This window comes from Taudactylus pleione, unplaced genomic scaffold, assembly GCF_031769625.1.
Source record: "Taudactylus pleione unplaced genomic scaffold, aTauple2 ptg000076l, whole genome shotgun sequence".
NCBI classification, from domain to species: domain Eukaryota; kingdom Metazoa; phylum Chordata; class Amphibia; order Anura; family Myobatrachidae; genus Taudactylus; species Taudactylus pleione.
The window spans coordinates 216,092-233,877 of NW_028284478.1; the positions used below are offsets into that span (position 1 = coordinate 216,092).

A 17,786-nucleotide genomic window follows, 5' to 3' on the forward strand; every position below is an offset into this window, starting at 1 on the left:
TACCATGGAGTGATATAGGAAAAAGCTCATGTGTGTATATAAGAGGGGAGTAGAGTAATGAGGAGACAATGTGTACAGAGGGGTGACATACAGGGAGAGTGACAGATGTAATAGCCTTAGAGAAGATACCATGGAGTGATATAGGAAAAAGCTCATGTGTGTATATAATAGGGGAGTATAGTAATGAGGAGGCAATGTGTACAGAGGGGTGAGATACAGGGAGAGTGACGGATGTAATAGCCTTAGAGAAGATACCATGGAGTGATATAGGAAAAAGCTCATGTGTGTATATAAGAGGGGAGTAGAGTAATGAGGTGGCAATGTGTACAGAGGGGTGATATACAGGGAGAGTGACGGATGTAATAGCCTTAGAGAAGATACCATGGAGTGATATAGGAAAAAGCTCATGTGTGTATATAAGAGGGGAGTATAGTAATGAGGAGGCAATGTGTACAGAGGGGTGAGATACAGGGAGAGTGACGGATGTAATAGCCTTAGAGAAGATACCATGGAGTGATATAGGAAAAAGCCCATGTGTGTATATAAGAGGGGAGTAGAGTAATGAGGTGGCAATGTGTACAGAGGGGTGATATACAGGGAGAGTGACGGATGTAATAGCCTTAGAGAAGATACCATGGGTGATATAGGAAAAAGCTCATGTGTGTATATAAGAGGGGAGTAGGGTAATGAGGAGGCAATGTGTACAGAGGGGTGATATACAGGGAGAGTGACGGATGTAATAGCCTTAGAGAAGATACCATGGAGTGATATAGGAAAAAGCTCATGTGTGTATATAAGAGGGGAGTAGAGTAATGAGGTGGCAATGTGTACAGAGGGGTGATATACAGGGAGAGTGACGGATGTAATAGCCTTAGAGAAGATACCATGGGTGATATAGGAAAAAGCTCATGTGTGTATATAAGAGGGGAGTAGGGTAATGAGGAGGCAATGTGTACAGAGGGGTGATATACAGGGAGAGTGACGGATGTAATAGCCTTAGAGAAGATACCATGGAGTGATATAGGAAAAAGCTCATGTGTGTATATAAGAGGGGAGTAGAGTAATGAGGAGGCAATGTGTACAGAGGGGTGACATACAGGGAGAGTGACAGATGTAATAGCCTTAGAGAAGATACAATGGGTGATATAGGAAAAAGCTCATGTGTGTATATGAGGGGAGTAGGGTAATGAGGAGGCAATGTGTACAGAGGGGTGACATACAGGGAGAGTGACGGATGTAATAGCCTTAGAGAAGATACCATGGGGTGATATAGGAAAAAGCTCATGTGTGTATATAAGAGGAGAGTAGAGTAATGAGGAGGCAATGTGTACAGAGGGGTGACATACAGGGAGAGTGACGGATGTAATAGCCTTAGAGAAGATACCATGGGTGATATAGGAAAAAGCTCATGTGTGTATATAAGAGGGGAGTAGGGTAATGAGGAGGCAATGTGTACAGAGGGGTGACATACAGGGAGAGTGACGGATGTAATAGCCTTAGAGAAGATACCATGGGTGATATAGGAAAAAGCTCATGTGTGTATATAAGAGGGGAGTAGAGTAATGAGGAGGCAATGTGTACAGAGGGGTGACATACAGGGAGAGTGACGGATGTAATAGCCTTAGAGAAGATACCATGGGGTGATATAGGAAAAAGCTCATGTGTGTATATAAGAGGAGAGTAGAGTAATGAGGAGGCAATGTGTACAGAGGGGTGAGATACAGGGAGAGTGACGGATGTAATAGCCTTAGAGAAGATACCATGGAGTGATATAGGAAAAGCTCATGTGTGTATATAAGAGGGGAGTAGAGTAATGAGGAGACAATGTGTACAGAGGGGTGACATACAGGGAGAGTGACAGATGTAATAGCCTTAGAGAAGGTACCATGGAGTGATATAGGAAAAGCTCATGTGTGTATATAAGAGGGGAGTAGAGTAATGGGGAGGCAATGTGTACAGAGGGGTGACATACAGGGAGAGTGATGGATGTAATAGCCTTAGAGAAGATACCATGGAGTGATATAGGAAAAGCTCATGTGTGTATATAAGAGGGGAGTAGAGTAATGGGGAGGCAATGTGTACAGAGGGGTGACATACAGGGAGAGTGACGGATGTAATAGCCTTAGAGAAGATACCATGGAGTGATATAAAAAAAAAAAAAAAAATTTTTTAACAAATGTTGATTTTGGATTAAAAGGTGAAATTTGTAGGACAGGACATAAACAAATGTCAGGTTTGAATATGAAATTAAACAAAAGAGAGAGAACCAAGGGTTGTTATCTCATGGGCGCACAAGAGTAGATATATTAAAATATAACTTTTATTATATTTAATTTAAAAATTATCCCATATTAGGGACTTGAGCAGTGAAATATAAGGTTAAAGTGATAAAAAAACAACCACCAATAAGTGAAAAGAAATAAATGATATGAAAAAATAATAATAAAAAGCAAGGTCCACTATATGATTTCTGCTAATGCTAAATACTGCCTTAAGAGTATATCCTTAACTGGAATATATGAGGATCCAATAGGTACCTTATCATAAGCCTAATTGGCTGGGGTTATCCACTATGGTCTTAGTATTAAATATTTAAATGTGGTTCCTAGCACCAATTGCCTCCAATCAATATAGGAATGGTTTATCTATTAATAATTTGTGTCCGCACAGACCACAATCATAATATTCTTCTATGATGGAGAGAATATAATTGATTAAATTAATTTAAGAGTATGTATTTGCTCCAAATGTAACTACAAGGCAATACTTATTTTAATTTAAGTAGCTGAATATTAGTATTGTCTACTTCATACACTCAGAATATACCCCACATATTAGAGCGACAATTGCATTTATAGAGCAGCACATCCAATTTTACTGTTCTCTATTAGTGATAATCAATTCAAGGCTGCTAATCATAAATCGCAACTGTGTGTCACTAATGATACCTAATATGTGCCAGTTTTATTAAAATACCAGGTCGTAACAGATTGTAACAAATTGTAACAATAAATCAACAGCTAGTCAGATAATGACGCTGTTGCCCAGTATCAGCGCTTTACTTGTTATTGTCCAAGTGGTTCATGCAATAGGATATAGAACTAGTTGTCCATATAATGTGAGATCCGCTTAATAAAAATTCTCATTATTAAGGCATAAACTGTGTGATAATTTGTCTCTCAATAGCTGACACAGCGTTTAATGATTTGTCATAATAGATGAATTATATAGTATACATTGTTTTCATTTAGTTACATCATTCTCTAATCATCCGCTAGATCAACTGGTGCATAGTCCCATTATTAGGGCATAAACTATATGATGATTTATTCTTCAATAGCCAACACAGCTTTTAATGATTTGTCATAATACATGGGTTATATGCTATACATTGTTTTCATTTAGTTACATCATTCTCTAGCCGTCCGCTAGATCAACTGGTGCATAGTACCACAATATAATATGTCTTTAGGCAGTAATATATATTAATCTCAAATGAGGATATATTATAGTGGACCCGCTGAAACGCCGACGCGCGCGTTTCACTGCATAAGCAGCTTTGTCAAGCATTTAGACCATCGGCATCCACGACTTCATACCCTCAAACCACAATAAATTAGCCAAAAGATTTTAAGCATTTGAATTGCTTAAAGTATTGTGTTTTATGTCTATCAGCTCGTTTTTTTTATGTATTATTTGATGTGTAACAAGATTTGATTTCTGTGTAAAACATTTCCCACACTCAGAGCATGGAAATGGTTTCTCACCTGTGTGATTTCTCTGATGTCTTACATATAAATCAAATCTTGTAAAACATTTCCCACAGTCAGAGCAAGGAAATGGTTTCTCACTTATGTGTCGTCTCTGATGTCTAAGTAGACTTGATTTTCTTGTACAACATATTCCACACTCAGAGCATGGAAATGGTTTCTCACCTGTGTGACTTCTCTGATGTATAACAAGAACTGATTTTCTGGTAAAACATTTCCCACACTCAGAGCATGGAAATGGTCTCTCACCTGTGTGATTTCTCTGATGTATAACAAGAACTGATTTTCTGGTAAAACATTTCCCACACTCAGAGCATGGAAATGGTTTCTCACCTGTGTGATTTCTCTGATGTCTTACAAGATTTGATTTATGTGTAAAACATTTCCCATAGTCAGAGCAAAGAAATTGTTTCTCACTTGTGTTACATCTCTGATGTCTAAGTAGACTTGATTTTCTTGTAAAACATTTTCCACACTCAGAGCATGGAAATGGTTTCTCACCTGTGTGACATATTTGATGTCTAACAAGATATCTTTTGTCTCTGAAACATTTCCCACAATCAGAGCATGGAAACGGTTTCTCACCTGTGTGACGTCTCAGATGTATAACAACAGATGATTTATAGACGAAACATTTCCCACACTCGGGGCATGAAAATGGTTTCTCACCTGTGTGACATCTCTGATGTATAACAAGATGTGATTTATGTTTAAAACATTTCCCACACTCAGAGCATGGAAATGGTTTCTCACCTGTGTGACATCTCTGATGTGTAACAAGATCTGATTTGTGTGTAAAACATTTCCCACACTTAGAACACGGAAACGGTTTCTCACCTGTGTGACTTCTCTGATGTGTGACAAGAGCTGATTTATAGATGAAACATTTTTCACACTCAGAGCATGTATGGTGCTTTGCACTGGTCTTAGTTGGTTGGTCATTAATGACTTTTGTGTTCTGTTGGGGATCTATGGAACAGGAACACATTTTATCTACTGCATGAGCTATAATAGGTGTACCACTATCTGAGGTATCAGGATAACATTCCCCATAATCAGAGGGATCAGATGACACATGTGCACTGTGAGGTGCTGGATGTATAATTGTGGTGTTAGGGTTTTGTCCTAGAGAATCTCGGGTGTTGTTGTGACCTTCTATGTCACCATCTGTAGATAAGATGAGATGTCCCTCTGAGATCTTCCTTCTGTTACATCCATCTGCTGGGAATAAATTAAATATATGAAAAAAGTATTGTTTCTCTGTAACATGGATAGTTTTCCAATAGAGACTACGGTGACAGGTCCCCAAATTAGTAACAAATGGGGAAGTTCCGTTGTGTCATGGTACAATGTATAGCGGTCACATATTATGCTATGTTATAGCTATCACAGGGGTTACATGTTTATTCTAATACAAAACATAAAGACAATTGTTGTCGGCATTGGAGTCACCACTACAAACCTGGGTACATCTAGCAATCCAAGCACAAGGACTTCAGCAAAACATTTAAGCTTACAGCCCAGTATCAAGGTTCCTGCAAGTATCTATATTGTATATACATCAAACACCATTAGACTTCTGGTAACATGTGCTCACCTCCCAGATCCAGAGGCTAACGCCTAAACAAGCATAGGCTAGTGAGCCACACACAAAACAGCCTCATATCGGCATGATTGACAGCATTCAGGACTTTAGGCACAATTTTCAAACAAAAGAAAACAGGCCAGTCCTGGATGTTACCCATACGTTACATGGCACCAGACGAGTGGCAATAGGTTTTTGTTTCACACTTAGCTTCTGTAGCTGAGAGACAAGAAAGATGTAACTACAAGTTAGTGGTGTATGAAGGATCATTCATAGAGTAACTAGCAGAATATTAGGAACTCCTGATGCCGGATTACAAGCTTAAATGTTTTGACCAAAATATGAACAAATCCCTATACTGTCCTTTCAGTGTTCGCAAATACGCGCTATAGAACGTATTTTACCCGCTACTGAGCAATGGGGACTCACTTTTTAAAAGTAGCCGGGTCCCCAGGGACGTGCTGTGGCCAATCCCTGACAGGCGGCTGCAGCGCAGCGCGTCCCCCTGAGAAAGACACAATACTGTCTGTTATTGGCTGCTGCTGTGGAAAGCCATGCTAGGATCAAGTGTCTGATCTGATCCCAGCATCGGCACAGCATCCGTGCCGGGCGCTGGGATAGTGTGTTTGTTCCCAGCGCCGGGTAAGCCACAATGGCAGGTACCTGGTGAAGGGGCCGCCTGGTCCCTTCCACCAACGTCAGTGGTAAAGTGGCGGCGGGAGAAGCTTGGCTCCAGGCGCAAGCTAAGCTGAGCTCGCTGCCCAGAAGCGGCGGTTGTTTGGCACTGGCCACAAGCCAAACACGGCTCGCGGTCCAGCAGCCAATCGGAGGCAGATGCGACGAGCCAATCGCGGCGTCTTGAATCAGACGCCGCTGAGAGGGAAAGTTCAGTCCGGTGGTGGAGGGGAGGAGTGAAGACCTTCCGAAGACAAGAGAAGAGCGGCGCGGCAACAGTTCCGGCGGCCACGCAAGAGGCCAGAAGACGGCGTGATCAAGGAGGAAGAAAGGAAGAGGCGGTGCCGCTGGCCAGGATGGGCCAACGGCAGAAGACTGAAGCTGAGGACCGAAGCCTCTTCCACCTTTACGGGTAGGCGGCCTTCGGCCACCGTTATTTACCCCCTTCCCTAGACCACCAGGGTTGTCGGGCACTAGGCCCGTGGAATAATTTCAGGCAATAGGCCTGTGGGTATATAGGTGGGCACAAGGCCTGGGCTACATAGGGGTCATTAGGCCCAATTGAAGGTGTGAGTGACCTGGGCATTAGGCCCAGGTCACCAAAGGGTAAATAGGTAGGCCAATACTGGGGGCAATGCATAGGGGGGATTACTACTGAGGGCAATGCACAGGGGGACTACTAGGGGCAATGCATAGGGGGACTACTAGGGGTAATGCATACGGGGATTACTACTAGGGATAAAGCATAGGGGGATTACTACTAGGGGTAATGTATTAGGGTATTGCTACTGGGGGCAATGCATAAGGGGACTACTAGGGATAATGCATGAGGGTATTACTACTGGGGCAATGCATAGGGGGATTAATACTGGGGACAATGCATAGGTGGACTACTAGGGATAATGCATGGGGGTATTACTACTGGGGCAATACATAGGGGGATTACTACTGGGGGCAATGCATAGGGGGACTACTAGGGGTAATGCGTAGGGGGATTACTACTAGGGGCAATGCATAGGGGGATTACTACTAAGGATAAAGCATAGGGGGATTATTACTAGGGGTAATGCATAGGGGGATTCCTACTTGGGGCAATGCATAGGGGGTCTACTGGGGGCAATGCATAGGGGGTCTACTACTACTGGCAATGCATAGGGAGTCAATTACTAGTGGCAATGCATGGGGGGGACTACTACTGGGGCAATGCATAGTGGGACTAAAGGGCATTAATGTGTGGCATAATGTGTAAAGGCCAGGCATGGCTGTGTGGCATAATATGTAAGGTCTATTACTGCATGGCATAATGTGTAAAGACGGGGCATTAATGTGCGGCATAATGTTTAAAAATCGGGCATTAATGTGCGGCATAATGTGTAAAGGCCGGGCATGGCTGTGTGGCATCATTTGTAAGGGGTTAGGGGAGGTCTGAGAGGCATATGGGGAGCTCTAAAGCATAAATTATGATGGGACCCAGAAATGGTCAGGTAGGACCCCATTTTTTTTTTAAAGTGGAGGGTCCCTGGGACCCACATATTTTGTCAACACCGCGATCACTGCCTTTGCTGGATACACAGATTGTGAGTGGAGGTGACAAGCCCCAAAGTGTCAGATGTTCCTCCAGGTGATTGTAGAATTATTTTGGGCTTACTTTAACAATCCTAGGGACTGTCAGCAACCGCCTGTTACTAACTCCTCCCAATGCCTCCTGGGTGGTGCTGGCTAATTGCCACTGATCTCTCACTGTGGACCAGTCGGCACATGGTAGCTGGCAGAGGGACTGAGCTTGGAGACACTGGGCTCAAACCAGAACAGCTGGGAGTAGTGTTTGGTGCTTCTCTGGTAGTCACAGGATACGAGCAGATGCAGGTGTCTAAGGCAATTGGATATTTGTTGCTCATAGGATTTGACAGTTACTCCAAAGCATACAAGGTGTTACACAGGTTCTCTCCTCTCAGATAGTCAGAGCGTATACACCTTACAGAGCTACATCAGTTCTTTACATGCAGAAAATGTATGGAAATGGGAGATGGAAAACCGGTGACCAGCCACACAGCCCATACGAAGCCAGGTGCGTCAGGGCGGGCGCCCTGTGGACCCTAAGGACTTCGTAGAAACAGAGATAACAAAGGTAAGTTCTTACCATATCTCTTGTTTTCTACTTCAGTCTCAAAGCAGTTCAACCAAGGGTGGGGACGCTCCTGTGCTGAGAGGAGAATCCGTCGCCAAAAAGGAAGCATTCTGAGAGGCAAAGGAAACCAATGCCTAGAACCTTAAAAAGGCGTGGTCACCTAGTAAGGCAAAACAGCCGAGGCGCCACAGCGGGCCGCCCTCGAGGGTTACATGGCCCGAGAAAACAAGCCTCAACAGAAAGGCCTACCCATGGGTAGGCCCCTGAGGAAGACATACAAGGCCATCGAGCCAACATTTGGTTATAGGCCGGCCATCCTTTCCTGTGAAAACCAGAAATCGCAGACCACCAATAAGGGGTCCGATTTCCGTAAGGACCTTGAACGGATCACATAAATCCCAAGAGGCCGGACCACAGTCAATGAGGCCACACCAGCCGAGAGGACTGGGGACTGAATGGCCGTACCATAAGTTCCAGAATATGGTACCTAAAAACCACTTTAAAAAGAAACACAGGGCGAGAGCAACTCACACCCTGACATGATGCCCTCCAGAAGAGGGAACCACATGAGAACGCTCCCAATTCAGACACTCTCCTGGTTGATATAAACACCCTAAGAGAAAGAGAGAGCCTAAGCAATAGACCATGTAATGGCTATCACAACCAGCGGTTCCATTGACTGTCCCCGGAGGGAACGAAGAACCACTACTAACTCCCAAGGAGTCCCTAGGGAGGACAAAAGGTGGCATAATCCAGAAAACACTCCAAAGGATGAACTGGATACCAGAGTGGAGCAATTCCATATCTTAACCCTACTGACAGTGTAGGGATCCGCACTGTCAGGAAGGCCAGGCCGAGGGAGAAACCCAAGCCAGCCGGAAGGAATGCCAGAATATCTGGAAATCCTGGACACCGGAGGATTGTATCAACAGGTACAATACCATAAGAATTATGGCTGCCACAGTTTGTTTGTAGGTCCCAGCAAAAGCTGATCTATGTGCTCTAATCATTCCAACGATGACAAAGCCAGGGAAGCCGTAAGACCACTGTAGGGACGCAGTCAAAGACAAACGACCCAGGTCCTAGGCAAAACCAAGGACCCTGAGACAACAGGTCCGGGCAGTGAAGCATCAGGAATGGAGTATCGATGGAGAGACTCCGAAAATCCAAGTACCCCTGACATCTGGGGCAATCAGGAGCCACCAGCAGGAAAGCGTCTCCGTCTTGATTGAAACACTTCCCTCGAGGGAGAAGGAAGACCGGAGAACACAGGTACGCAAAGTGGAAGGACCACTTCACCGACAAAGAGTCACTGAAAGTTGCTTCAGAATCCCGAGAGCTGGACTGTAACACCATAGTGTGATAAAGTCAGAAGGCCATGAGGGCCACCTCAGGGGCCCCCCCTGCTCACCAGGAGATGAAACCTCTCTTGGGGAAGAGACTAGTCCCCGGGATGCACGTCGTGACGACTGAGGACTCCCGCTTCCCAATGGAGAGCTCCTGAAATGAACGCTGCCAAGATGGTCGGGAGGAGACCCTCGGACTATGTCCGAATGTGTGACATACCTGTCATTGCCACCCAACCAACAGTGTTGCTAAAAAGGAAGCCACTGTCCTGAACCTGTCGGACTGAACCTTTTCAAGTTCACCGGGAAACAAGAGTTATGCCAGAGTGAAGGCCCAAGACAGGCTAAAGGTCCAACAAGTTAATTGACAGGGTAGAATCGACAAAGACGTCCAACTGCACTGAAATGGATGCGAACCAGACACTGTCCATAGCAAAGAATACCCTGGACGAGATGGCCATAGCCACCCGGAAAGGGACCGACTTGCCTCCGGAGAGAGCACATCGTTCGAACAGTGATCTGACAGAAAAAACTCGTTCCATCTGGAGATAAGCCAATTATGGAAAGGCCTGGAATGGAACTGAGCCCATTCCACCCTTCAAAAGGCAGACACTGAATATTTGATCATGCATCCCAGAGTGTAAAGACATATGTCGACTGCGTAGACATCCATGGACTCCTAATGGAAGAGTGGAGACTCCGTCTTACGCCAGAAGAATTCTCAGATTCTGAGAATCCAGCAGGGCTCCTAGATGAAGAATACCCAGAGAGGGAGGACTTATTCCCCGTTGATTAAACGTCTGCACCCTGAAGAAGCCACGGTCATCCTGACCTGGCAGTAAAGTACCCCGGTGATCCTGCTAAGAGCAGGAGACCGTCCAGGTACAGGAGCATTGGGATATACTGAACAGGAGAACTGTCAGAAAATCCAAAACGCTGGTAAACCACTGTGGGGCTGAGGACAGTCCCAAGAGGCAGAGCCTGAAAAATTGTAAGTGTTGCTGTTATATAGCAAACCTCAGTCCATGCTGAGGAAAGGTCTCTGTAAGTACCCGTAAGCAGGCGTCCTGTATATCCAGTGACACCATAAAGTCCCCAGGTTCCAAACATAGTATGATGGAGCATAGGGATTGCCTCCTGAGCCCAGGTAGCTTTAGGAACTGGTTCAGGGAATTGAGACAGAGAATAGGCCAAAGAGAACCATTCAGCCACCACACCAGAAAGAAAGCAGAACAACCAGTCCCTGGCTGAGAAAGTGGGGATGGCCTAATCAGCTCCGCTGACCGCAACAACTGTATAGCTTTCTGGATTAGTAAGGCCCTGTTCGGGTCTGAATAAGGGCCCGCGTACCATCACATGTAAAGAGGCCGCCTGAGCAAAGAGAGGGCGTATCCTCCTACCCACGTAGCCGCGGCAACCTGACACTAGTACCAGGCTAACTGAGAAAATCGCTATCTCCCAGTGGGAGGCCTGTCACGTCAGGCTGAAGATATATCCGTAGGTTCAGAAGCAGGATCGGCTGGCAGTCCAGGCCTGCTCGGGACTGGATATGTCGGCCCTTGTAGAGGCCGACAGTCTACGAAGAAACAGACCTTTACGGCTGACCCAGAGGACACAAAGACTTAACAGACTTAGTCTGAGGCCTTGTAGTGGGCATAGCTGAAGGCGGTAAACTGGTCGTTAGTAATACTGCCAATGTTACTACAATCTTGTCAAGGTCAGGACCAAACAAGATCTACCCTATAGATGGTATCTGCACCTCTGCATTCCCAGAGCGTAGCCATAGGGTATTACGGAGGATACAGTCGCAACCGGAACTCTGAAAGTTAGGAGACTGGTATCCAATATAGGCATTTCCACCTATGACAACTGCATATATTACGTGAGCGACCAAATACATTTGAACCCCAGACGTTTTGGAGGGGAAAAAACATTACAAATGCATCAGCTCAGTATGCAATAGTATTAACCAACCATGCTATAGCCATGGTAGGATGGGTAACAACCCCTGAAAGCGAGTAGACTGATTTCAGGTAGAGTTACCACCTATGGATCCGAAGAATCCGACCACGCCGGAATGGGAGGCGTAGTAACATCTGTAATGAGACGAGTAACACGCCCATCCACCCCAGGAGGGTCTCGTGATGACCCTCAGGGAATTTGGGACAGGAGGCCAAACGCTGTTGTAATACCTCGTATCTGGCAACAGCCAGAGTCCCGCCATGCGATCCACCCGCTAGTCAGCAACAGGGAACCCGAAGGCACGTAAGACGGAGGGTGTATGATACAGGTGCAGATCAACATTCACTCTAACCAGAATGGACCTGCTACCAGCCCTAAAGCAGGGATAATAAAACCTGAAATAGGCTTCCCCCCGTGTAAGAGGGAAAGAGCCAAAAACAGTATCCAGTACACGGCAGAGCCAACTGGGAAGTAACCACAGGGCGCCAACCACGCCAATTTGCGTTTCATAGAAAACGACATCCACCCAGGGTGGCTGTGGTAATCCCTGCAAGGGGAATGACAGACTATTGTGGCACCAGGGGGAATTCATATACTTGGAAAAATCCCTGCAGGGAGCGGTAGTCTGTGTCACAGGGGAAGAGTGCAAGAAACTGCGAGATACCCTGAGATGAAGAGGGCAGTATGGTGAAGTAACCCCCAGGTGAGGTACAACAATGGGGCCCACCCGGCTATCCGCAATTGAGAGGATCCCAAGAAAACAAACTGCCCAAGGGGGTCGTGTAAGGGGCTCGGCACCAGATGGCGCCGCATACAGAACCCTTTATGAGTCAAATCCTCCGCACTAACACCTGCAGCACATGACTTGCAGGATAGTAAAACTGGCTGCAGTATAACGCTCTATCTCCTGGTCAGACATATCTGACCAATCTTGGCGGAAATATCAAGCAGCAATATACTGGTCCTGACTGATGCCAAAATTAGCTGCAGGGACCCATTTTCAGCGTATGCAACACACAGTTCCATCGAAAATATGGCAAAGTGCAGCACGCAACAGTATGTGACAAACCTCACAAATATTAACAAGTATATAAATGTGAGGCCTCAGAACCACCCTAAATACAGCTGTATTAGGGCAGATAAAGAAAAGGGATAGATATATATTGACAGGTGAGATAATAAAGTACAGACAGTCAGCACTAGCATAAGTCACATACCATGCAGATATATACATATATATACATAAACATGTCATATAATATACTGCACTATGTCACTGCATTCAACTGCCCAGATTCAGTGTCTGGGAAGGCTACAGCGCTGTGTACACTGACCTGATGGTGAGGTACGCAGGGGGACTGGACTCACTGCCATCTCCAGAGCTCTGCTGCTGCACATAGAAAATGACCGCCTGGAGACCGCAGAAGAAGCGTAGCCCGCGGAGGAAGCAGCTCAGCGACGCCAGACTATAATACTGAAAGGCGAGCTGAGCTGAGGGGAGGAGCCGCTGTAACAAGGAAGGCTTGCTCCCCTGGCCGGCTATTAACCCCAGGGAAGCCGGCTCCCTGCGCCGATCGTTAAGTCCCTGGTGGTCTAGTGGACACACGGGGTATGGGGGGCCCGCCGCCACTGCCGGCACCTCCGGTCTGTCCCCAGAGACCGGAGGCACAGGACTGCATTTGAAATGCGCGGATCACCGCAAGCGGTGATCCGCGACCTTACCTGCTCCCCGTGGATTCGGCAGCAGTCCTGGGCGCCCACAGAGTCCGGCTAGTACAGACTCTGGGGTCCCGCTGAGATCCCCAGATCTGTACTGGCGTCTCAGCGCCAGCGGGGCGACGGAGCGGCAGGTTAGACGTCCTATGGACAGTCCGACGCTGCCGCTCTGAAGAGTCCAAAGTTGGAAAAAACTTTGTCCCTAAAAAATAAAAATAAAATAAGCTTAGGGGCTGCTAATCAGCTCCCCCTGCACTAAAGGTGACCCGACTCCGGCCGGGCACCAACTTACACTGAGGTGCCTCTGGCTTGGGGGTGGGGTTATAGGGAGAGTGGACCCAAGTGCATCCTGGGAGCTAAAAGCTTTAACTGCGTGGTGCCCGGATTTGGTTCCCAACCTATATCCCAAGGTCAACCCTGTGGACCCCCTATGGACCCTGAAATAGATAGGGGCTGATGGCTCCTGATGTATGAGATACACCAGAGAGTGTGGGGAGGAGACTGGTCAGATCTCTGGGCTGGTAACACACAGTGACATAATGTGAGGAGGAGAGCAGTATAATAGGGGCTGATGGCTCCTGACTCCACCACTGGACAGATACATTTCCCTCATTAGTTTGTACTGTTGTAGTGATTGAGTAAGTGTTTATTACTCACCTGTGCTGATATCTGTAGGGATTTCCTCCTCCTTACACTGCTGATCACCCCTCACATACGTTTCTTCTTCTCTCTCTATATCTTCTACCTTCATATCAGTCACATACGTCTCTTCTTCTCCCTCTATATCTTCTGCCTTCATATCAGTCACATACGTTTCTTCTTCTCCCTCTATATCTTCTGTCTTCATATCAGTCACATACGTCTCTTCTTCTACCTCTATATCTTCTGCCTTTATATTAGCCAGACTTTCACCCTAAGAAACCCACAAATCAATAAAATAACAATTTAGAAATGTCATATTTCATTAAATCACACTAATTAGAAGAATTCTGGTTAATAAGACACACACAGCTTCCTACAGATCCTATAAAGACACTTTGGTATATTGGTGAGACCCTAAATCCCACCTACCTGATGCTCCTGTGGGGTCCTGTGATTCTCCTCTGTACAATCCTGTGAATAAAGAGGACGGGGACATCTCTCTGGAGTATTTCTGTTACTGGGTCCATCTGTAGGAAACACACAGTGACTGAGGGCCTGATTCAGAGTGAGAAGGAGCATGTAACTGTGAACCAGGACAAACCATGTTGCAATGCAAGGGGTGCAAATACATACATTATTTTGCATTTAGGGTAAATACTGGCTGCTTTTGCATGTAGCCCACATATACTGCACAGCTTTATTTTTACACTGCAATTTAGAAGTCAGTTTGGACACCTCCCTCCCAACTCTAAATCTCTCTGCTCATTATACATCTGCCCCACCTGCAGTGCAGCATGGTTTCACCAAGATTGTCAGTTACGTGCTAATTCTCACTCTATTCCCAAAGCTGAATCAGGCCCTGAGTACATTGTATATATGTGATTATCAGGTGATGGGTGTATATAGGAGGCCCCCATACCTGCTCTCCCCTGTACAATAAATTACAGTCTCGTCTTACCCAGTGATGTGAGGGGCCGGTGATTCTCCATTATCACGTCCTTGTACAGACCCCTGTCATCCTCTATATACTCCTCCTCCTGCATGGAGACATAGACAGTGACATCCTGACACCTTATAGGAACCTGACACACAATGATACAGTCATCACCCAGACACATCCCCTGGTGTTACTGTACAATGTCCCATTCCCAGCAGTCACTTCTACAGTCATCACCCAGACACATTCCCTGGTGTTACTGTATAATGTCCCATTCCCAGCAGTCACCTCTCCAGTCATCACCCAGACACATCCCATGGTGTCACTTTATAATGTCCCATTCCCAGCAGTCACCTCTCCAGTCATCACCCAGACACAGCCCCTGGTGTTACTGTATAACGTGCCATTCCCAGCAGTCACCTCTCCAGACATCACCCAGACACATCCCCTGGTGTTACTGTATAATGTCCCATTCCCAGCAGTCACCTCTCCAGTCATCACCCAGATACATCCCCTGGTGTTACTGTATAATGTCCCATTCCCAGCAGTCACCTCTCCAGTCATCACCCAGACACATCCCCCGGTGTTACTGTATAATGTCCCATTCCCAGCAGTCAACTCTCCAGTCATCACCCAGACACATCCCCTGGTGTTACTGTATAATGTCCCATTCCCAACAGTCACCTCTCCAGTCATCACCCAGACACATCCCCTGGTGTCTGTATAATGTTCCATTCCCAGCAGTCAACTCTCCAGTCATCACCCAGACACATCCCCTGGTGTTACAGTATAATGTCCCATTCCCAGCAGTCACCTCTCCAGTCATCACCCAGACACATCCCCTGGTGTTACAGTATAATGTCCCATTCCCAGCAGTCACCACCCAGACACATCCCCTGGTGTTACTGTATAATGTCCCATTCCCAGCAGTCACCTCTCCAGTCACCACCCAGACACATCCCCTGGTGTTACTGTATAATGTCCCATTCCCAGGAGTCACCTCTCCAGTCATCACCCAGACACATCCCCTGGTGTCACTGTATAATGTCCCATTCCCAGCAATCACCACCCAGAAACATCCCCTGGTGTTACTGTATAATGTCCCATTCCCAGCAGTCACCTCTCCAGTCATCACCCAGACACATCCCCTGGTGTTACTGTATAATGTCCCATTCCCAGCAGTCACCTCTCCAGTCAGCAGGTGAATGTTATTGTTGATGAGTTCCAGCATCTTCTGGTCATTGTGTCTCTCATGTATCAGTGAGTGAGGTGGAGGCACCGTGATGGGGCTCTGGGTCCTGCTCAGTCCTCCTGTCACATGGGGACGGCTGCTGGGAGTCTCATGCTCACCGGATGTCTTCTTCACTATTGTGTAATCCTGTGTATTGGGGGAGACATCAATGAGGAGGTCAATTAAACTCCACCTAAATGGGGCTGTTTATTTAGATGATCACTTTGCATAATATACAAAAAGACTATTTCACTAAAGCAAATATTATAGCAATCTCCTATATACAGAAAAATGTAGAGTATATAGTATCTCCTGCAGCTCCAACATCTTTGTGTCAGTGACAGAAAGAAAACAACATATAATTCCCAACTCCAGTGAGGACTGTGGGACTGATACTAATATCTGAGACCAGCTCCCTGCTGCTTGTTTAATAATATAGATATAAGTGATGTCACTGTGACACTCCCAGATCCCCTCACCTCCCCAGTCATGTCCCTGTATTATTACTATAGATATAAGTGATGTCACTGTGACACTCCCAGATCCTCCTCACCTCCCCAGTCATGTCCCTGTATTATTACTATAGATATAAGTGATGTCACTGTGACACTTCCAGATACCCTCACCTCCCCAGTCATGTCCCTGTATTATTACTATAGATATAAGTGATGTCACTGTGACACTCCCAGATCCCCACACCTCCCCAGTCATGTCCCTGTATTATCAATATAGATATAAGTGATGTCACTGTGACACTCCCAGATCCCCTCACCTCCCCAGTCATGTCCCTGTATTATTAATATAGATATAAGTGATGTCACTGTGACACTCCCAGATCCCCTCACCTCCCCAGTCATGTCCCTGTATTATTACTATAGATATAAGTGATGTCACTGTGACACTTCCAGGTCCCCTCACCTCCCCAGTCATGTCCCTGTATTATTACTATAGATATAAGTGATGTCAATGTGACACTCCCAGATCCCTCACCTCCCCAGTCATGTCCCTGTATTATTACTATAGATATAAGTGATGTCACTGTGACACTCCCAGATCCAGTCACCTCCCCAGTCATGTCCCTGTATTATTACTATAGATATAAGTGATGTCAATGTGATACTCCCAGACCCTCTCACCTCCACAGTCATGTCCCTGTATTATTACTATAGATGTAAGTGATGTCACTGTGATACTACTCCAGATCCCCTCACCTCCCCAGTCATGTCCCGGTATTATTACTATAGATATAAGTGATGTCACTGTGACACTCCCAGATCCCCTCACCTCCCCAGTCATGTCCCTGTATTATTACTATAGATATGTGATGTCACTGTGACACTCCCAGATCCCCTCACCTCCCCAGTCATGTCCCTGTATTATTACTATAGATATAAGTGATGTCACTGTGACACTCCCAGACCCTCTCACCTCCCCAGTCATGTCCCTGTATTATTACTATAGATATAAGTGATGTCACTGTGACACTCCCAGATTCTCTCACCTCCCCAGTCATGTCCCTGTATTATTACTATAGATATAAGTGATGTCACTGTGACACTCCCAGATTCTCTCACCTCCCCAGTCATGTCCCTGTATTATTACTATAGATATAAGTGATGTCACTGTGACACTCCCAGATTCTCTCACCTCCCCAGTCATGTCCCTGTATTATTACTATAGATATGTGATGTCACTGTGACACTCCCAGATCCCTTCACCTCCCCAGTCATGTCCCTGTATTATTACTATAGATATAAGTGATGTCACTGTGACACTCCCAGATCCTCTCACCTC

The 17,786-nt window shown here is 46.0% G+C and overlaps 1 protein-coding gene across 1 annotated transcript in view; it reads right to left on the reverse strand.

Annotated features, from left to right (window-relative positions):
* Positions 1–3,570: 3,570 nt before the first annotated feature.
* Positions 3,571–17,786, reverse strand: part of LOC148532444 (uncharacterized) — a 301,272-nt gene continuing 287,056 nt past the window's right edge. Inside the window, 1 exon segment of the mRNA XM_088467804.1 lies at positions 3,571–4,159. Within this exon segment, the coding sequence (XP_088323930.1) occupies positions 3,571–4,159 (589 nt within the window).